Genomic DNA, 23,220 nt, shown 5'->3' on the forward strand with positions numbered 1-23,220 from the left:
TCCCCTGCATCGGCAGGCGGACTCTCAACAGCTGCACCACCAGGGAAGCCCGAACTGTTTTGTTTTGATAGTTATATGCTTTCATTCTTTTTTAATTTTTAAAATTTTCATTATCAAGTTATCAAATAAAAATACAAAAGTAGAGAGAACAGGGTAATGAGGCTGCCCTATCTATCACCCAACTTTAACAATTATAAATAGAGACGTAGACCGTTTGTTTTATTCAAATTCCCTACTCCATGCAGATGCTTTCGAAGCAAATCCAGACAGCACATTGATCCATCTGCAAATTTTTCACTATGTACCTCTATACAATACTCATTTTTGAAAAGCATAACCATAATATCATTATCATTTCTAAGAGGAAAGTCAACAATAATTACTTATTATGAAATATCCAGTCAGTGTTTACATTTCTCCAATTTTTTTATAATACTATTATAATCTTTTTGTTTGACTTGAGATCCAAACAAGGTTCATATATTACGGTTGGTTTTATGTGTCTTAAGTCTTTTTCACCCTGCAAGTTCCCCCTTCATCTCTTTTTTTCCTTTTCCTTAAAAATTTTATTTTTATTTTATTTGAATGCACAGTTTTCCGTAGTCTAGATTCCGCTGACTTCATCCGTGTGTTGTCATGTTCCTTTTCTCCTTGTATTTCCTGGGAATTGGTCATTAGAACCAAAAGCCTTTCTCAGATGTTTGATTTCATTTTAAAATTAATGCCCTGATGGTGTACTTCCATCAGGAGGTACATAATGTTTATTGGTTCTCTCTATCAATAATGATGACCTCTGCCTCGATTCACCAATTTGCTTTATTTATTAGGATCACAAAATGGTTACATTCTATTCTATTCTCTGTCATTCTACCTTCATTTATTATTAGCTGGAAAACATCTAAAAGGAGCAACTTCCACTCATCAACTATTTGAGTAGTTGAGGTATAGATTTTACGAGAGGCAGGATAAATGCTTGATGCAAACTTATAGGTTGAAACACATTATTAATCCTTACTGTGATGATTAATACTTTTTAAAAATCCTTATCAAGCCTCAAACTGTGCCAACTTTGGCCAGTGGCAACTTTTTCAAGTTAGTTCCTGAGTCCTTTTGACATGATCCCATGGTTTCTCATGACTACCATATTCGTGTCTGTTTTTGTCTGTTTCCTGCCCAGACCTGATTTCTCCAAGAATCCTTGGTTCTTTTTAGTGGGAAACAGTATTTGAGGTCACAGTCTAGTAGGAGACTTATTACACTGCATTGTTCATTGTTTCTAGGTCTTTTTAGTAGTCAAAGCTAAGAAATATGACTTTTTAGGATAAAATACACCATTTGTTTTCCAGGCAACAACTCATTAGTATGCAGTATACAAATAATAATAAGTTGTCTTTTCCATTATATCCCCTGTTTCTTTTCTTCTGCCATTGCATTGACTGTGCCTTCTAGAACATTGTTCATTAATTATAATTTTAGACACCTTTGCTCATAAAAAACACTTTTAATAATCAAGGAAAGAACAGAAAAAACATTTCTAATCTCAAACAAATTCCCCTAAAGTGAGGGATAAATCCTTCTTTAGGTATTAGCAAGCTATGGCCCACGGGCCAAATACAAGCTGCTTCCTTTTTTTGAAAGCCTGTGAATTAAGAATGATTTTTTCATTTTTTAAATGATTGAAAAAAATCAGAAGAAGAATATATTTTATAACACATAAAAATTATATGAAATTCAGATTTCAGTATTTTCTAAGTTGTCTGTCATTGCAGTTTTGATTTACTCTTCAACTGAAAAAATATCAATAGATATTTTGCTGAGTTTATATTTTAGTCATTCTACTATGAGTACAGCTTTATCAATTTTTTTTCTAAGAGCATTTTAATATCTACACATATACACACATACATATATATTTGATATCATTTGGTACATAAAATTTAACAGATATAGCTCTATTGGGAAGTATGCCTTTTATCAACATAAAATAAGCATCTTTATCCCATGAAATGCCTTTTGCACTTTGAATTGTTTTGTTTGATACTAATATTGCTACCCCATGTTGGTTTGTGTGTGTGTGTGTGTGTGTAATTCCAAACTACATTTTTCTTTTAGCCATATAATGATACTTTGTTTTTTATTTTGGTTCTTTCACAAACAGTACATATTTAATTTTTTTAACTGTGAAAACTTTGTCTTTTTTATATAAAAGTTTTAAACAGTTTTTGATTTACAGCAAAATTGAGAGGAAAGTACAGAGATTCCCCATATACTCCCCCCACACACACAGCCTCCCTCATTATCAACATCCCCAACCAGCATCCTACATTCATTACAATTGATGAACCTACATTGACATGTCATAATCACCCAAAGTCCATAGTTTACATTAGGGTTCACTCTTAGCGTTGTACATTCCATGGGTTTGAACGAATGTACAATGACATGTATCCACCATTATAGTAACATACAAATGTTTCACTGCCCTAAAAATTCTCCATGCTCCACCTATTCATCCCTCCCTCCCTCCCCTCTAACCTCTGGCAACCATGGATCTTTTTACTATGTGCATAGTTTTGTCTTTTCCAGAATATCATATATAGTTGGAATCATACAGTATTTACCTTTTCACATTGGCTTCTTTCACTTAGTAATATGCATTTCAGGTTCCTCCATGCCATTTCACAACTTGATAGCTCATTTCTTTTTTATCACTGAATAACATTCCATTGTCTGGATGTATCACAGCTTATTTATCCATTCACCTACTGAAAGACACCTTGGTTGCTTCCAAGTTTTGGCAATTATGAATCAAGCTGCTCTAAACATCCATGTGCAGGTTTTTCTGTGGAGATAAGTTTTCAACTCCTTTGGGTAAATATCAAGAAGCATAAGTTACTGGATTGCATGGTAAGAGTTATGTTTAGTTTTGTAAAAAAAACAAACCACCAAACTATTTTCCAAAGTGGTGTACTATTTTCACATTCCCACCAGTAATGAATGAGAATTCCTGTTGCTCCACCTCCTCACTAGCATTTGATGCTGTCAGTGTTTTAGATTTTGGCCATTCTAATAGGTGTGTAGTCATTGTTTTTGTTTTATTATTGAAATATAGTTGATTTACAACATTGTGTTAGTTTCAAGTGTACAGCAAAGTGATTCAGTTTTTTATATATATATATATATATATATATATATATATAACAAGATATTGAATATAGTTATTCAAGATATTGAATATAGTTCCCTGTGCTGTGCAGTAAATCCTTATTGCTTATCTACTTTATGTAAAGTAGTTTGCATCTGTTAATTCCATATGTTATATGTCTTCCTCTATCTGACTTACTTCACTTAGTATGATACTCTCTAGGTCCATCCATGTTGCTGCAAATGGCAATATTTCATTAGTTTTTTAATGGCTGAGTAATATTACATTGTGTGTGTTTAATGTATTATACCACATCTTCTTAAATAAATCATCTGTTGATGGGCACATGGGTTGTTTCCCTGTCTTGGCCCTTGTAAATAGTGCTGTTATGAATATTGGGGTGCATGTATCTTTTCAAATTACAGTTTTCATCTTTTGGGGACCCATGCCCAAGAATGAGATTGCTGGATCATATTATAACTCTATTTTTAGTTTCTTAAGGACTCTCCATACTGTTCTCCATAGTGGCTCTACTAGTTTCCATTCCCACCAACAATGCAAGAGGGTTCCCTTTTCTCCACATCCCCTCCAGCATTTATTATTTGTAGACTTTTTGATGTTGGCCATTCTGACCAGCGTAAGGTGATACCTCATTGTAGTTTTGATTTGCATTTCTCTAATAATTAGCGACGCTGAGCATCTTTTCATATGCCTGTTGGCCATCTGTATGTCTTCTTTGGAGAAATGTCTATTTAGGTTTTCTCATTTTTTGATTGGTTTCTTTGACAAGTTCAGTATTACGGGGTGCAGTGCAGGATATGGAGTCAAACAGAGGTGGATCTGAACACAGCTTCACTCTTACTAGCTGATTGTTCTTTGGCAAGTTATTAAACTCCCCAAGTCCCATTTTCCTCATCTGCAAAATGGGGATAAACAGTATAACCTTATAGGGTCGTGATGAGTTAATGAGGTAATTCATGAAAAGCACTTAACACAATACTGGACACTTGAAAGTGCTCAATAATTAACATCTATTTTTATTGTTATTATTACGAGAACCGCCATTGTCACTCCCATGGTCTCTGAAGAATTCTTGCAGGTTTTATGGGATCGTGAAACTTTAAAAACGTTGAAGACAAAACCAAGAAAACTATGCCTCATTCCTAAGAGCCTTTTCATCTAAAACAGACAAAAATAAGAAACAAAGTGCCAGGTGGTAGAAAGGCCAGGTGCCCCTTCGTGAGGAGGGGATTCAAAAGAGAAATGCAATGGAATGAGCGTGTGGCTCTAGCCCCAGTCTGGACACAGCACAACTTGGAAAAGCACCTACTATTTATGTAACTAGACTCAACCCAGTCCAAGAAAATTCTCAAACGGACAAAATTACACCTTTCCTTTTTGTTGCCAAAATTAGGTTTTATCCGGCAGCAGGCTATCCAAGAAATGGGAACCCACGTCAGTGTGAATGCACTTTTCCCCCCAATACAGTGAATAAGAGTCAAAGTTCTCTCCAAGTACCTGGGAATTCTCAGAGCAGCTGCTTTGAGAAAATGACAGGTGAGGTACCTGGCTGATCACTGTTTAAGGAGATAATCAAGTAGAAATGTTGTCAGGGAGGGCTCACAAGAGACCAGAGCCCTACTGTCAGAACAAGAATCCCAGATGCATCTCGATAGGAAGATATACTCGTGGATAACCAGAAGGTCTGGTTTCTGACCTTGGAAAGTATCCCTGAAGGTTAAAAATAGACAAGATCAGCACTAATGAATGAGGGAGATGCCCTGAAACTAGATGCAGAACTAACATATATGCAAGAAGAAATCGCTCAAATGTAATGAGTGCTTACAGCCAAGCACTGTGCTTACCTGTAGGAGGAAACTGAGGCACAGAGAAGGTAGGAAATCTGCCCTTAACAGTAGACCAGTAAGTGAGCATTCAGGATTTCCTTCCCAGGAACAAGGAGCAGCTCTAAAGAGTCTGTAGCAGGAATCGGTGGGGTTTTTTGTTTGTTGGCTTTTTGGGTTTTTTTGCGGTACGTGGGCCTCTCACTGTTGTGGCCTCTCCCGCTGCGGAGCACAGGCTCCGGACGCGCAGGCTCAGCGGCCATGGCTCACGGGCCCAGCCGCTCCGCGGCACATAGTGGCTCTACTAGTTTCCATTCCCACCAACAATGCAAGAGGGTTCCCTTTTCTCCACATCCCCTCCAGCATTTATTATTTGTAGACTTTTTGATGTTGGCCATTCTGACCAGCGTAAGGTGATACCTCATTGTAGTTTTGATTTGCATTTCTCTAATAATTAGCGACGCTGAGCATCTTTTCATATGCCTGTTGGCCATCTGTATGTCTTCTTTGGAGAAATGTCTATTTAGGTTTTCTCATTTTTTGATTGGTTTCTTTGACAAGTTCAGTATTACGGGGTGCAGTGCAGGATATGGAGTCAAACAGAGGTGGATCTGAACACAGCTTCACTCTTACTAGCTGATTGTTCTTTGGCAAGTTATTAAACTCCCCAAGTCCCATTTTCCTCATCTGCAAAATGGGGATAAACAGTATAACCTTATAGGGTCGTGATGAGTTAATGAGGTAATTCATGAAAAGCACTTAACACAATACTGGACACTTGAAAGTGCTCAATAATTAACATCTATTTTTATTGTTATTATTACGAGAACCGCCATTGTCACTCCCATGGTCTCTGAAGAATTCTTGCAGGTTTTATGGGATCGTGAAACTTTAAAAACGTTGAAGACAAAACCAAGAAAACTATGCCTCATTCCTAAGAGCCTTTTCATCTAAAACAGACAAAAATAAGAAACAAAGTGCCAGGTGGTAGAAAGGCCAGGTGCCCCTTCGTGAGGAGGGGATTCAAAAGAGAAATGCAATGGAATGAGCGTGTGGCTCTAGCCCCAGTCTGGACACAGCACAACTTGGAAAAGCACCTACTATTTATGTAACTAGACTCAACCCAGTCCAAGAAAATTCTCAAACGGACAAAATTACACCTTTCCTTTTTGTTGCCAAAATTAGGTTTTATCCGGCAGCAGGCTATCCAAGAAATGGGAACCCACGTCAGTGTGAATGCACTTTTCCCCCCAATACAGTGAATAAGAGTCAAAGTTCTCTCCAAGTACCTGGGAATTCTCAGAGCAGCTGCTTTGAGAAAATGACAGGTGAGGTACCTGGCTGATCACTGTTTAAGGAGATAATCAAGTAGAAATGTTGTCAGGGAGGGCTCACAAGAGACCAGAGCCCTACTGTCAGAACAAGAATCCCAGATGCATCTCGATAGGAAGATATACTCGTGGATAACCAGAAGGTCTGGTTTCTGACCTTGGAAAGTATCCCTGAAGGTTAAAAATAGACAAGATCAGCACTAATGAATGAGGGAGATGCCCTGAAACTAGATGCAGAACTAACATATATGCAAGAAGAAATCGCTCAAATGTAATGAGTGCTTACAGCCAAGCACTGTGCTTACCTGTAGGAGGAAACTGAGGCACAGAGAAGGTAGGAAATCTGCCCTTAACAGTAGACCAGTAAGTGAGCATTCAGGATTTCCTTCCCAGGAACAAGGAGCAGCTCTAAAGAGTCTGTAGCAGGAATCGGTGGGGTTTTTTGTTTGTTGGCTTTTTGGGTTTTTTTGCGGTACGTGGGCCTCTCACTGTTGTGGCCTCTCCCGCTGCGGAGCACAGGCTCCGGACGCGCAGGCTCAGCGGCCATGGCTCACGGGCCCAGCCGCTCCGCGGCATGTGGGATCTTCCCGGACCGGGGCACGAACCCACGTCCCCTGCATCGGCAGGCGGACTCTCAACCACTGCGCCACCAGGGAAGCCCGGAATTGGTATTTTTATGCACCACAATAGATGGTAACTATTTTCATTTTGCTCTCCTTTTTCCTACTCTCCATGTTCAAGAACTACAGATTTCAGTTCTCCTTTTAGGCCTGAACTCTAATTTTTTTAATAAATGACAAATCATACCTTCTGACCTAGTCTAACCTGATTGTTTTCTAAGCCTACTTTATTAATAGAGTTTTGTCAAAGATTTTTTGACAGGATATAATGTTCACAGTTTTTCACGTGGCCAATCATGTCTAACCCGAACAAACAAAATTATTAACTTGGAGGAATTTATTGTTGTTTTAATGATTTGAATTATACATTTCTCTATACATTTCTGAAAAATAGTACATAAGATGTGTGATTAATTTTCTTGGCCACTCGGATGGTTGTTTTTGTTTTGAACTTTGAGCATTGTAACAGTGAACACTATTTTCATTAAAAAGCCCCCAAAGCAGAGACCTACTCTTAGCATAATCTGGAGGTTAAAAGCATAAGCTTTGGTGTCAAACAGGACTGGGTTTGAATCTGAGCTCAGCTATTTCTTTAGTTGTGAATTAAACTCCTTAAGCCTCAGTTTCTTCATCTGTAAAATGGGGGTGAGCATATGTCCACATAGGGCTGTAGGGAGGAGTTAAATGGGATAATGTTTGCAAAATATATTGCATGATGTCTGGCATATGAGTGCTCAGTGAATGTGAGTATTTTTCATGAATATTTACTAAATGCCTATGCTGTGCCAGGCACAGTTCCTATCTTGATGAAATTTATATAGGGAAAGACATTAAGCAAATCATCATACACGTAATCATATAAGAACAATTGTGACAAGTGTTAGGAATGAAGAGTATAGGATGTTTTGGTTGCATTTAACAAGAGAATCCTTAGGTGGAATCCAGAGTGTGTAGGTGGGTAGAGAGAGGTCAGAGATAGTTTCCCTGAAGAGCTGGAATTTAATCTTAGACCTAAAGGATGAGGAAGAGTAAGCACCACGAAGGGGATGGAGATGGAGAGAACATTACATGTAAAGGGAACAGCAGGTGTGAAGGTCCTGGGGCAGAGAATTGAGAGAAGGTGAGGATGATTGGAGGAGTCATGGAAGGTATGCAAGGCAGATTAGGAGAGAGAGGCAAGACCAGATCGTATGGCCTGATGAGCCGTCTTAGTGATTGTGGATTTCATCTGAGAGCACTGGAAAGCGCTCGAGACATATAGGCAGAGATGTCACGGAATTGGAGTTAGTTGCATTTCATAAAGATCATCCTAGAGAAAAAGGAGGATGACGCCTGCATGCAGGAGACCAATGAGAAGACTCTCTTGCAGATGATAGATGGTGGTGGCTTGGATTGGGCCATGACAGTGAGACAGAGGGATGTGCAAAGACTTGGGCAATGTTAGGAGGTATAGTCTACTGGAGATATCAAGAAGGTATCGGGATTGACTGCCATGTCTTTGTCACAAACAAATGAGTGAATGTTAAATATCATTTATAGAGATGGGGAATACTGGAAGGCAAACAGACTAGGGTGTCATTTTGGACAGGTTAATATTGAGGTTCCTGTGAGATATCTAAGTGGAGCTTCATGTATGGGTCATGAGCTCAAAAAAATAAGCAAGGGCTTAAGCTATATACTTAATACCTAAATCCTAGCTACAGATAATAATCTTGATGGCATCCATATTTCTTAGAGCAGTTTCTCTGAGCACTCCCAAATAATCAGAGATATTTCTACTCTTGCAATTGAAAAATTCAGTGTATTAATGAATAGAAAGATTTATGAACCGGGAGTCTGAAGACAAGAATTTTCAATCTAGCCCTTCCGCTCACCAGCTGTGTAACCCTGAGCACGTGCCTTACCCTTTCTGCATATTCACATCCTTATCTATTTGTAGCCCAGATGTCCGCTTGGCTCTTGGTACCTCAAGAGTTTATAGGAAGTGGTTATAAATAATTTCAACAACAATTTCGATCAAAATATGTATGCTGGATCCCAAATAGACTACGAAGAAAATTTACAAATTATTGAGATACATGCAGAGTAGTCCCATTCCCAGAAAAAGTTAAATCAGCTGAGTAGATAGTCAGATCCAATAACATGTCCATATTCTTATATGTATGTGCCTCTTAAAATCCTTCCAATGCACAATTTCTTTATTGCAGTATTAAAAAGGAAGCAAGGGCTTCCCTGGTGGCGCAGTGGTTGAGAATCTGCCTGCCAATGCAGGGGACACGGGTTCGTGCCCCGGTCTGGGAAGATCCCACATGCTGCGGAGCAACTAGCCCCGTGAGCCACAATTACTGAGCCTGCGCATCTGGATCCTGTGCTCTGCAACAAGAGGCCGCGATAGTGAGAGGCCCGCGCACCGCGATGAGGAGTGGCCCCCACTTGCCGCAATTAGAGAAAGCCCACGCATTTAAAAGAAGACCCAACACAGCAAAAATAAATAAATAAATATTTAAAAAAAAAAAAAAAAATAAATAAAAAAAAAAAAAAAAAAAAAAAAAGGAAGCAAGACATTCACAACAACCAAGTTTTGTCCCCCAGTACTGTTTGCTTTCCTTCAGGGTTAGAAGGCTCCCTTAAGAGTGTTTTAATAGGATGCTTTAGGATGCTTGGGTCCCCAGTATGATGCTTCAGTGAGTGGTTATACATCCTATCTTAGGATACTTTCACTGATGCTAAGGCTTATTTTCAGGGCAGCCCACATCTGATTTCCTACAGCTTTTAGCCACTGGTCAGAAATCTAAGACAGATTAATGTACTAGTCTCCTAGTTGGTCTCCCTGCTGCTAATAGCATCCCTCTTTAGTTATTCTTAGATATGTAAGCTTTCTGAAAAAAACCAAACTATTAGGAAACTGGAAACCTGCCAGAGCCCCAGGTTCTAGCATGTTCCTAAGCCAGCCACTTGCTAACACTGATACCGTCTCGAGACGTAAAGTGGAGCTAACTTCTAACTCACCAGAATCAAACTGGAATAAGAGACAACAATAAGTATCATTATTTTCATGTTGACAAACTGTAGCTTTCTTCTCTTCCCATGGAAATTTTTCTGTGAATGAGAGAGACAAATTGACAACTAGTCCAGGTAAAAGTTCTGCTGCTTCCACACTTGCCTGGGGACTGAACCCAGCTGGGCCGGAGTTGCTGAGGGAAACTACTTTTCCTAACAGTGCATCCAAAAAAATATTGTTTGTGATTATCTAGTGAGTTCTGAATTAATCACCTGACGAGCAGATTTGGGGTGGACATTTCAGAGGGGAACGACCACAGTGGGGAACAACCTTTCCTTAGAAACATGACTGTTTTTGGTAACAGAAAATCACACCATGCACCAGGGATTAGTTCTTTACAGGAAGCCTCGAAGGCATTTGTCTGTGTCTTTGCTTTTCCTTCACCGTTTTCCATGTTTATCCTCCAGGCATCTTTATTCCCAACTCAGACCTTCCAGATGTTGCAAAACTCTCTGAACCATTGTCATCATTACCACCGGAACGGCTGGAAATTCATAAGTGGTTTCTATTCCTTGACCTTGAGAAGACCTTTTAGTGGGCATGATTCTGTCTGGAAGCCAAATATTTGTTCCTTAGGATTAAGGACTCCTTAATGATATATCTGTAACCTAAACCATATCCTAGCGAACAAAAATGCTCTATCACTCATTTGAGGTAACAGTTACACACTGTTGTTCCTGTTGGTTATAATTTTCTACTTTTCTATAATACTAACTAGAGTCTTTGAATGGCACTGGGGTCACCATAGTCTACTAACTAGTTATCTAGCAAAGTGGATTTTCACTCTCCCAGACCCATGAACCTAACAAGTCCTAGTACAGAATTTGTGCTAGATCTTGAATTCAGTGAGGAGTCACTGAAATGATTTAATCAAGGAAGATAAAATCAGCCTTGTTTTCTCAGACTCCCTCTGGCTACAACGTGAAAGTAGGTTGGAAGGCAGTGAGATGAGAATCAGGAAGCTTAGTTAGTAAGCTGATGCGGGATCCTAGCTAGAAATGGTGGCGGCCGGAACTAGGATGGATGGTGACAAGAAGAATGAAAGTTCTGTGGTATGCACTGGGTGGCTGGATGGAGTGGAAGAGTTGGGAGAGTGAAGGGTTGAGGATGACAGTGGGTTTCTGGCTGGGACAACTTAGGGGAAGGGGTGCCATCTACTGAGGATGGACCAGAGAAGAAAGAGTAGGTTTTGTGAGAGACAGTGAACTCAGTTTGGTTATGTTAAGGATGAGATGGTTTGGAAACATCAGGAAAAATGTCTGGTAATAGTTGTGTATACGGAACTGGAGCTTAGGAGCCAGATATGGTCTCAGGATAGAGATTGGAGAATTCATCAAGGCAAAAAAAGAAATCAAAACCATGGAAATGGATGAGCTTCCCTGACCTCCATCTCCCCCCTTAGAGTGTCAGACAGTTCTCAGTTGAGACTGCAAAAGGCTTGGTTAAGTTTGAAAAGAATGAGACTGTCTCCTGCAAGCAAAACTGAGATGTCTCGGCATTGCATTTATTATGAAAGATGGAGGCATAGTCATTTCTTTTTTTCAAAGGTGTCTATAATCAGAACAGGGCCATACTCTATTGCCTTTTAAAATTAGAAAGTAAATTTTCCCAACCCTTTTCTGCATTTTAAAATTAGTTTGCCCAGCTATATTTAGAAGTCAGATTACAGCTTCCCCAAAAGCACCTTTTATTTTGAAAAATAAGCTACTAAAATGCCTATGCATGTATGTAATGTCAGTTTGAATACCATCTGCTTTTGATGGAGGTCAGGCATTCTGCTGGTCTGGTCCAGCTTGAGTCTAGGGCTGGGCAGAAGTAGCAGGGGCCAAAGGTAACCTCCATCCCTGGCGTAACCCAGGCAGGGGAAGGGGATGTGCAGGAGCTCCCGGTGGAGAGCAAAGTGTTTTTCGTATTCTACCTTGAACTGAACTAGATGATATTCCTGGAGGATGCCTACAGCATCAGGGGACATGCCTCTGGGTGACCCAGTGGCCAGTGAGAGGACCTGGGATGTCATTTCCAAGTAGGCACTTGTCCAGAGAACTCAGATTCCATATCTTTACCATCAGTCCAGAGTCAACAGGCCCTGCTGGCTCCCCTGTTCACCTCTGACCTCTCACCTCTCACCTCTTCCATGGCCAACTCCCCCATGTCCCTGGTGGCCAGACTCTGGAACAGAGCCTTTAAGCTGAACATGAAGGCACATCATCGTGAGGAACTCCCATGCTTCCTCCCCGGGTGACCGATTTTGGTTGTTTCTGTCATTTCCTCAGATTTGTGGTGTTTGGCCTTGGATTCACATCCCACAAATATGAGACACTGTTGATGACTATCGCATCTTAATGACAGGCTCTGACCTTTCCTACAGGGCCCTATAAAATGTCTTTATAAGTACTGGAAGTAATCATTTTATGAAGTGCCTACAACTTAGCTGTGTAAAATTATTTGTAGAATGGTTTTATTTTTGTGTAAATATGAGTGTCTTGAAGATTGGGAAGATAAAGTGTTGGAATGGGAGTTAAGACAGGCTTTCCTCCATTTAAGAGTGTATTTCCAGCTTTAAGTGGTTGAAGCAGGAGTTTTATACAAAATGTCATTTTCTTCCATCAACAAATGTCATCCATTGATCTGATACACATTTATTGAGGATTTTCTTCGTCACTGAAGGAAATTTAAATGAAGGATAAGGAGTAGTGTGTGTCTTTAGAGAGACATTAAAAGTAAGGATTGTGTTATTTGTTCAACAGTATTTGTTGTGAGCCTACTATATGTTATAAACTGTTGTTGGCATTGCGGACATAGCAGTGAAATGAAAAGACAAAAACCTCTGCCTTCAAGGAGTTCGTATTCAAGGAAAGGGAATCAGCATAGAAGATGGTGATGAGTGCTATACAGAGAAAAGGAATTAAGGTCGAATGCTTAGGGGAGGTGAGAAAACAAGTTACACTATCAAGAAGGAAAGGTTCATGGATGAGCTGGATTTTAAGCACAAGTTTGAAGACAGAGAGATTCTGAATGAATCCAAGTTTGACTAGGCGAGAGGGACGGGTCACTGAGAGAGGAGCAAGAGAATGAAGGTGACAACCATGTGAGCAGAGGCCATAATCACCTTGGTGGGTTAACAGAGTTACAGTGAAAAGTCAACCATGGCAAGAAGATAGCCTTGCTGTTGGAAATTCACAATTCAGTTCGACAGGCATTTATTGGAAATACTTATAAAATGTAAACTCCAAGGGCAGGAACCTTGTGCATTTTCCTGATCATTCTATCTCCAGTGTCTACAACAGTGCCTGTCTCGTAGAAGGCACTAAGCAAATTACTTCTTAAGTGAATGAATAATGGGAGAGAATGTCGTGTTAAGGCTCTTGAAACCAAATGATGAAGGGCCTTGAATGGCAAGGTGATGAGCTTGAACTTGATCTTATCAGCAACAAAAAGATCATGTACAACACATATCTTGGCCGATCTCACTATTATGAGGTTCCCTTATCCCCTTGAAAAACCTCCCCTTCCTTTGGTTGCTTCTGGGAATTTTCCCTATGGCTTCCACTGCTTTCTGTCCCATCCCCTTGGATGTGACCAGATGACATCTGCCATAGCACCTTAGGCCCTAGATGTGCGTGTGTGAAGCCCCCACATTGCCAAGGAGCACGGGTACCCCGGAGCCACCAGCAGCCTGGACCACAGAAGAGCAAATGCCATTCCCACTCAGTGTGACTCACTGTCATTGGGCCTCAGAGTGTCACACATGCCTCTACACAGGTGTGTCTCATGATAACGGCCCTGGGATTTCTCCTCCCAGCCCTTCTTTCCCTCCAGAAGACACAGATCTCCAGGATGGATATCAGGATGTTTTCCCTAAAACCTAACCTAGGACCTCGAGTTCCTCCCTTTCAGTCTTCCCTCTTCCCTTCTGGCCATCTCTGCTCAAGTTTCTTTAATCATCCCTCCTGCACAGACTTGGGTATCATTTTTGACAGTTTTCGTTTTCCAAAAGAAAACCACTGGCGTGCTTATTAGACACTCTGGAGAATGAGACTGTCAAAGAAAACAAGTACACAAGACGACTTACAGGATATGAAATGGGTGAATGGATCAAAAGATAACAAACTTCCAGTTATAAAACAAATAAGTCCTGGGAATATAACGTATAGCATGGTAACTATAGTTAATAATACAGTAGCATATTTGCAATTTGCTAAGAGGGTAGATCTTAAGCATCCTCATCACAAGAAAAAGGAAAAAGAAAATTTTTTGAAAGAAAAAAAAAAAAGAAATCGTACACGCCATGAAAGAAATAAGCCACGCTCACAGGTGTACGCTTGAGGATGCCTCTTCTTTACACTGGTGGTAGGAGAAAGCTTTTGTAGAGGTGATAAGAAGATGCTTCTAATGTGAGACTCATGAAACAATGGTGACCTTAATGAAAAAAGGCAAAGTTTGGAAAATAAGTTGGTTTCTGAAAGGAGATTGCTTTTGAGGACACAACCTACAAAAGAACACGTGACTTAATTACTATCGTTTTCCTGAATCAAAATATATTTTGTTAAGTAAAGGAGAAAAAAATCTTGCAATCTGTTGTAATCGTTTGAATTATGTATTCATTTCAAAAGGAAACAGGCAGCACAAAGAGCTCTTCTAGGGAAATGTACATGGTGAGTCGAGCGCACCTGGGTCAGAGTCATTCTCTCCCAAGTCATTGTGGCTTTGGGGCCCTCACATGCATGTTCTCGGAGACACAGTCCTCTTTGCTAAAAGGAGAAATACTGTTTGGGGCTTCGGTAACTGGAGAGAGGAACTCTTTGAGGAGCTTTACTTCGAGCAGCTTGGACCCCTCCAGGATAAAATCCCTGATTCTGCAGAATTACACTTGACCAGCCAGAAAGATCCCATGAAGAATGTCCCCCACTTGCAAAAGTATGAGGTATGAGAAAATGTCTCCCCAACCAACCTTTTTCCCCACCATGGTTGGAAGATGCAGTGGTTTTTGACAACAGTAACCATAGGCTGATACACCTCAGTCCCCAGAAAAAGAGAAAAGAGGCAGCGCTCCTATCCTCCACTGGGTCCCCACAGTGCTCCAGATTTGTTCTGTTCAGTGCTATATACCCAGCAAACAATGTGCCTCTCTTCCCCTGCTCACTACACCCTCCCACACCATCCTTCCTCACCTTGGTTACTATTCAAGTTTCCCTCCAGAAAGTTCAGAAAAGACCCAACATATTAACTCTCTCCAGGGAGCAATCAGATGACTGCCCTCAGAGGCACAAGATGAGAGCTGTGCTATTTCAAGTCCCAGTTAGCTAGGAGAAGAGCAGGTCCTTCTAAAGAGGTGTAAACTGGCATCCTCTTACCATGTTTGTAAGCTGGATGCTCTTATCAGGACATATGGGCTAAGTGACGTGCACCAGCCAGAGGTTCAGCTTTTGCTCAGTAGCTGGGAGGCAGGCTCAGCCATTTTTGCGTCTCCAAGACCACTGTGTGCAGCTGACAAAAGCTGAATTCCTGTTCTCAGGAAAATCTCTGTTCATACACAGACTGTATTTCATTTCATGGGAAGTCTATCCATGAATCTTGGGTTGAGAGCCTAGGGTTCTAGTCTGCGGTTAATCCGGTCAGCATTCTTACAGATTTCTGACCACCATTCCAGGTAGCTAACCTAAATATTCTTGTCTGGCTGAAAATTGCCCAAGGGTGGCCCCTGGATAAACCTCAGGAGGGCTCAGGCAAGTCACTGTGACACAGGGAAACCAGCAGCCAAACATGGAGGCGCTGGTAGACTCCAAGATGACAATAAACTTGGGTCTGTCTGTGCTCATACTCTGATTCCAACAGCTTTTCTCTGGAATTACATCAATGGGACAGAACTTTTTTCCTGGCCAGAAGCTGCCAACTGATCTGGCCTGAATATTGCTTGGCACTGGAGCTCCTTGGCCTGGGGAACTGGCCACCTATTTGTGTAACAGCTCGCGTCTCTCCCCTGTTCATTAGAGGTATACCGGCCACGTTGGACTGGTCCCAGACATATGGAGAGACTACTGGTTGGACGAAGAGAAACGATTAAGGGTTATTGTCTCCTATGGTCACACAGCATTAGCTTCTGCCTTGGAGTCCATTTTTTTTTTTTAATTGCAGTCATTTAAACTCCAGTCTTCGGAATGTGATACCCTTCAGATAAGCCCTTCCAAGATCATCGCCTACTGTTTTTGTCCCCAGTGTTTGAACAGTACAGCTTTTAAAAATGATGTAGTTATTGATGATATTCCTCTCCTCCCCCCTTGTTTCTCATCATCTCTGCAGAACCTGTTGTCATCCTGTGACAACAGCTGGGCACATTGCCATTAACACTTCCCAGCCATTCTGGGGTTGCCACATGGTGCACAAGATCAGGAGCGGAAATGGCGGAAGCAGAGCAGAGTCTGGGTCTCATTCTGACTGGACCACAGATGAGCAGATGATTTTGTGGGAACCACTTTCCCTTCCCATCCATACTACCTTCATCTGCATAGGACAGGTTGACAGTGCCTGCTAGGTTTCTGCCACTCTTCACACCCTAGCATTCTGTGACTCCAGCTAATTAGGGTTTGTCATAACCCAATGTCTCTCAAGGTTGTCATTAAGATGTCAAGTTTTCAGGTAGGTGAAACGAAGCTTAGAAGTCGGGAGGTTAGAACCCAGAAGACTGACTCTGCTTCTATACCGAGTCCCCTGATTCTGCAAGAGCTGAACTGAAGAGGAACCTTCTATTACCAGTGCTGGGCTGGAATTTGAGAACTCCATTTTTATCCTCACTGTGCCTTAGAGTGAACTGGAACACTGGTGGAGAAAACTCACTTAGGAGACCAACATTGGCCGGAAAATGGTTTTCTTTGTATCGGGGGTGTTGAGAGCAAATTTTGCTGTAACTTTGTAGCTAAAATGTGACTCTAGTGGCACAGCCTTCACTAAGATGGTCCCCAGTGTCCACCATCATAAGCCTACAGATAAGCCCCAGATCAGAAACAAAAAGTCAAATGCTTCCAATGGAGGGGACATCAAGTGATGAGACTTAAGTGGCATCCTTCGAACACATCAGTTTCAATTTCTCATTGGAATCTAGGGACCTGGGCAACGGAAGCCAAGATTTTGACTCTCCAAGGGTGAAGATGTTGATGGTGTTCATGGATACATTCATGCTCTGCCCATCTCAGTCTGGCCAAGTTTTAGTCGATCAGGGAGTTTGGAGGGTCCTGAAAAGAAGAGTCAGAAATTCTGCAGCAGGATCAAATCGTGGAGGAAAACTCAGTGAAGGGAAGAGTCCCCAGGGCCTTGGGGATTTTCCAGAGCTCAAGAATTAAATGAGGCAAATTCATATGCAAAGGATGACTGCGCCTGCAGGGCGAGGGGTTCCCGGGAATTAAGCCAGAAGCTATTTGCTCCTCTTGAAGCAGAGTCTGGACAGAAATTGTTGAAGAGCACAACATACCTACGGTGACAAGAAAAATAGGAGACCTTATGCTTCTGTGGATAATTCAAAAGTCTGGCTCTTCTTATGAAGCATGGTGAGAAAAACTGGAGTGTTAGACACCAGGTGTTGCAGCACGGAAAAATAAAATAGTGTAATAACAGCCCAGAGAAAAGCAGAGGTTTGAGCAGAAACTGGGCCGAAGAGAAAAGAAAAGAGACGACAGAAGGAAGGCAGGGGCAGGAAGAGAAATAAGAGCTATGACCCAGGCAGAGCAGAAACCAGGCCACACTGTGAAGCAGAGTCATGGGGAGGATCATTCTTTGATTCGGTAGGTCATTCAAGGAATCGGCTATTCATTCAGCAAAAATGAGAAGGATACCTTTGAGATGCCAGCAGTGTGCTGGGTTCTGGAGCTCCATGAGCAAAAGCAAAACTGACATGGTACCGGCTCAGAGGGAGTTTACAACCTAGTGACTGGGTCTGAGGTGCTCATCCCTAAGCAAGGCAGGTTCAACCCTGGCGCTCCATGCCATGATTGGGTGGACGACACAGAGGAGCATGGTCCGGCTGCCTTCCTAGTCTAAAAAACACCATCATCATCAAGAAGAGAGGGATCTGAGAAGAAAGTGAGGCTGGGAATAGAAATTGTGAGGAGTTCAGAGAAGATGGTGCCTGAGTGGAAAGATTTGAGCAGGGAAGTGGATACCGAGATGAGCACACCCTGATCGAGACCAGGAAGCAACAACTCTTTACCAAGCCTGATCCCAGCTCAGTCTTCTCTTCCTAGGAGAGGAAAAATGAAGGGAAGGAAGATATCTAAAGATGTGAATAATATAAATAAGGATGGAAACAGCCTTGTGCTGTCTTTTCTTAACTTTTGGAAAGTCTCTGAAGGAAGCACAGTCATGAGTCTCTCTCTTAACCCCAGCTGGGAGCTGCCAAGAGAGAATCACCCCCAAGGGAGGATGAACACAGTGGGCAGGAGAAATAGGTCCCATGATCCGCCCCTGTGGGATCATCAGATTGGGATTGGGCAGATCATGCTAGGTTTAAACACATCTAGGTGCTGTCACACACCTGGTGGGATAAACCAAGTGGTTTCATTTATGGGAAAGCCTCTGGCCAGAAGACTCTCCCATTCACTATCTGAAAAACCAAAAATCTAGAGATTTGCTTGGATTAGCAACACAGTATTCCTGCAGGGTTAAAGCTGGACTATCTGACTTTCAAATCTTAGTGTAAATTCATTTTAACCATCTCCTTTCTCACCCTCTGCCTCAGCTGCAGTGAGGAAATGGGTGTTTTGAGCAGGGCACATGAGGGAAAGGACCAGTATTTACCCCTGAAGCTGTGCACACAACAGGAAGGCCAGAGTGACTTGGAGCTGGGTCGGCCAGACCTGGCATTAAGGGGGCCTCGAAGGAGAGAAGAGAAATGGGAGGAAAGGGACTAAAAGGAAATGTTGAGATGTCTGAATGCAGAACGGGGCTCTGTGAGCACAGAGAGTGTCCCTGAAGGGATTATGGGAAATTCCAAGGATCCCAAATCACCCCACTAGCATTCACATTCAGAATTCATGTGTTTTTTTTTTTTTTCTTTTTCTTTTAACTTAAGCTCTTCAAATAAGAGAAATACACTTCCCTCTTTAGCTGATTTACAGAATAGTGAAATCCCAAGACAGGGTAACTTGGGGCATGCCCTGCTCATATATCCTCATTAAGCCTGAGCCAAGGCCTGCCTTGTGAAGTAGGTTCCCTTAATCCTGTCACTGTTACTATCAGGAAGAAATATTGGACAACATATAGGCATCATAATTAAGATGAATTTTTTCTGGAACTGACTACATTCACAAAAAACCACCATTCAGGGCTTCCCTGGTGGCGCAGTGGTTGAGAGTCCGCCTGCCGATGCAGGGCCCCGTGCCCTGGTCCGGGAAGATCCCACATGCCGCGGAGCGGCTGGGCCCGTGAGCCATGGCCGCCGAGCCTGCGCGTCCGGAGCCTGTGCTCCGCAACGGGAGAGGCCACAGCAGTGAGAGGCCCGCATACCGCAAAAAAGAAAAAAACAAAAACAAAAACCACCATTCATGTTGGTATTGGCTGCTTTCTTCACCTCTCTGCTTAAGTTTGAAAAAACATCTTTCCAATTTAACACCCCCAACTGTACACCTCATCATTCTCTACACACCATCCTCATTCCCTAGAGATGTATTATTCTAATATATTTTGAGACTCGATAAAGGAACATAGGCCGCAAAGTCAGACTTCCCAATTTCAAATCCCAGCTCTCCCAGTAACCATCTGCTGAGTGACTTTAGTTGAATTATTCAATCTCATTAAACCAGTTTCTTCATTTGTAAAATGGGAATGTTGATACGAATCATATAACTTTTTAAAAATTTTTCTTGGAGTCTAGTTGATTTACAATGTTGTTCGTCTCTGCTGTACAGCAAAGTGCATCAGTTATACATATACATATATCCAGTCTTTTTTAGATTCTTTTCCCATATAGGTCATTACAGAGTATTGAGTAGAGTTCCCTGGGCTCTACGGTAGGAATCATGTAACTCTCGATGTTACAAATGATGATTAAATTGTATGTAAAGTATTTAGCCTGTTCCAAACCAGACATTCCATATGAGTAACTTATAGGAAAATGTTAAAAGCTTTGGAGCTAAAGAATAATACTTTCTCACTTAACATCATCATCATCTGCGTGTGTGGTTGTGTGTGTGTGTTTTAATTTCTTTGAGACACACTGAATTTATCAGGGAGTGTGTTTCAGAGATTAAAAAAAAATGCTCTCATTAATCACTGTACCATTTTGCCTTCTCTGGCTCTGCAATATTTAACTTTACTCTTTGTTTATATTTATGAGATTCTCTGCAAAATTTCAGGGCATTGCTTGCCAGAGTAGATTTTTAAGCCTACCCATCAGTTTGTCATGACTCTGATGGGTCTCTAGAGCAGAGACAAAAAAAAAAAAAAGACATAAAATCAAGACCTTTATTCGGCTGAGGCAAAAGAAAAAAAGTTGTGCAGAGAATACAGAACACTGGGCTGGGAGTTCTATATCTCTTTATCCATCACTATGTTAGTACTGTAGCTATTAAGTTTGTGACAGCCACTTTAACCATCATTTTTTTAATTTGGAAATTGAATAAGTGAATAAAATAACCTCTAAGACAGTTCCTGCTTTAGGGTTCCATGCTTTTGCCATTCTGCTTTCAAGAGCTATGAGATAGTGACCACATAAGATGTAAAGACGCCTGAAACCTGATCCCTGCCGCGTAAATTAGCGGATTTCACCTAAATCACCTAAAATAGGTGAAGAGGACAGGAAAGAGTATTTTAGACATCTGGACCCAACTTAAGAGAACAAAAAAAAAAAATGAGCAATGATCTGGAGACAAGTTTGTAGTGAGTCTGGTTAGAGTAGAGGTATTAATGTTAGAAATCTAGAGTAGGTTTAGCAGAGTGTGGAGGACCCTGCATGTCAAGCTGTTGACAAGCATTTGGTGGCTACTGGAGTATTTTGAGCAGACAAGTATACTGTAATGTCAAAAGGCATCATCAAAGGAAAATTGTCAAAAGGCATCATCAGAGGAAAATAATCAAAAATCACTGGCCAAAGTTGGCCAAGTCAATATTTTATAAATTTGGGATTCTTATTAAAATATACAACTCCAATATTCAGGAGAGAAAGAATTCATAGTTATTTAGGCTGTGCCTGTATAATACTGCATCAAAGAACAAAGGGAACATTCAGGTAACCCTATTTTATTATGAATTTTTGAATGGATTTCAACTTATTTTTAAATTCAGGAAAAACAATTTGCATATGTAGACTCAGCCTAAATTTCACATTTTCATTTTTTAAAGCTTTATAGCGGACACCAAGTAATGTTTTATCACTAAGAACCAGCACGGCCCTAACCCTTTGGGTCTTTTCCCTTAAATAATATTGCACATGTGGACCAAGTGAGAATGGCCTTTGAGGATATCACCAAGGGGTTACATTCCTAGGGGACAGTCGGTCAAATGTGAAAACTCAAATGCATTGGGAATCATCTGAAACTTTTTAAAGATGTAATAAGGTGTTTGTTGGTTGGTTGGTTTGCTTTACTTTCCTAGCCAATTGGCCCGTTGGCTTGCAAATAACATGTATGAATCTGTGTGTTTTCTTCCAGGCTCTTTCTTTCCTGATTTCAGGCCCTCAGAAACAGTTTTTAAAATAGCATTTTGGCTCGGATACCTAAACAGCTGCATCAACCCCATTATATACCCATGCTCCAGTCAAGAGTTTAAAAAGGCCTTTCAGAATGTCTTGAGAATCCAGTGTCTACGCCGCCGAAAGCAGTCTTCCAAACATGCCCTGGGCTATACTCTGCACCCACCCAGCCATGCCCTGGAGGGGCAGCACAAAGACCTGGTGCGCATTCCAGTGGGATCCGGAGAGACCTTCTATAAGATCTCCAAGACGGATGGGGTCTGTGAATGGAAATTTTTCTCTTCCCTGCCCCGTGGATCTGCCAGGATTACAGTGCCCAAAGACCAATCAGCCTGCACCACTGCCCGGGTGAGAAGTAAAAGCTTTTTGCAGGTCTGCTGCTGCGTGAGGCTCTCGACACCCAGCCATGGAGAGAATCATCAAATTCCAACCATTAAGATCCATACCATCTCCCTCAGTGAAAATGGGGAGGAAGTCTAGAGGACAGGAAGGATCAGGACAGGGGCATGATCTTAGGCACCCACTCCACTTCCTACTGGGAAGGCCAGTTCACATTTTGTGGATGATGAGACAGGACCATGGAACCAGGGACCATCTGGGGATGGGCTGGGGAGGAGACCCGACTCTTGGGCACTGGGTAGGGCTTAGGGAAGAGGGAGGGTGTCACACAACCATGCCGTTCACAATGATGATAAACAGCATCTCCTTGAGGCTGATGCTCTCTGGGTCATCCTCTGAGCCCGCTTTCCATGTCTGGCCCTTCCAACGAAAAACACCATGGGAAACAGAATTTCATACACAGTCCAAAAGACTATAAATATAGGATTATGATTTCACCATGAATATTTTGAGCATGCACTCTAAGTTTGGAGCTATTTCTTGATGGAGTGAGGGGATTTTATTTCCAGGCTAAACTTACTGAGAACCACTTTGGGTTTTTACGGGGAGAGGGCCTGGAGAGGAAGAGCCTTAAGATGGTGGCCGATATCCAGACACATTTATTTTTAGAGCACGTTTTACACTCCACCATTTCTGACACCTCCAGTTTCTCGGCTTGGGTGAAACTTGACAGTGAGAGTTACCTTTGGCTATAATGTGACTGCTTCTGATTCCCTAAGGATGAGGGTGAGGGGCACTCATTATGTCTCTGATATAATGGAGGCACATCATCTACACTTGGGTCTAGAAAGAGTCAGGGAAAGATGGCTTTTCCCAATGGAACACAGGATGAGGGTCAATTTTTCAACTTACCTTCTACGGACAGAATTCCATGAAGTGGCTCAAAGATCAGGTGGAAGGCTTCTTGTGTAACGTATTTAAAGATCAAGAGGTTGGGTTGGGGTATGCTAATTTCACGCTAAGGTAGAGACTGCAGAATTACTCCACAGCCTTTTCAACATGGCCTAGAAAGGCTTTTCTTGGCAAATCACTTACCTTTTCCAGAACTCCAGTATGAAAAACCAGAGCTTATAATACTTTGAAAGGCACATCACGGCTCCCATTTTTTCTCAGCTGCTCCACTACTGCATAATGAGTGAAGTC

The 23,220-nt window shown here is 41.6% G+C and overlaps 1 protein-coding gene across 1 annotated transcript in view; it reads left to right on the forward strand.

The window, feature by feature from the left end:
- Positions 1 to 23,120, forward strand: part of ADRA1A (adrenoceptor alpha 1A) — an 87,188-nt gene extending 64,068 nt beyond the window's left edge. The window contains exon 2 of the mRNA XM_007466172.1: positions 21,638 to 23,120. Coding sequence (XP_007466234.1) covers positions 21,638 to 22,158 — 521 coding nt within the window. The 3' untranslated portion in view covers positions 22,159 to 23,120. The remainder of the gene's footprint in view (positions 1 to 21,637) is intronic.
- Positions 23,121 to 23,220: the final 100 nt, after the last annotated feature.

This window comes from Lipotes vexillifer, unplaced genomic scaffold (genome assembly GCF_000442215.2).
Source record: "Lipotes vexillifer unplaced genomic scaffold, Lipotes_vexillifer_v1.1 scaffold308, whole genome shotgun sequence".
Lineage (NCBI taxonomy): Eukaryota > Metazoa > Chordata > Mammalia > Artiodactyla > Lipotidae > Lipotes > Lipotes vexillifer.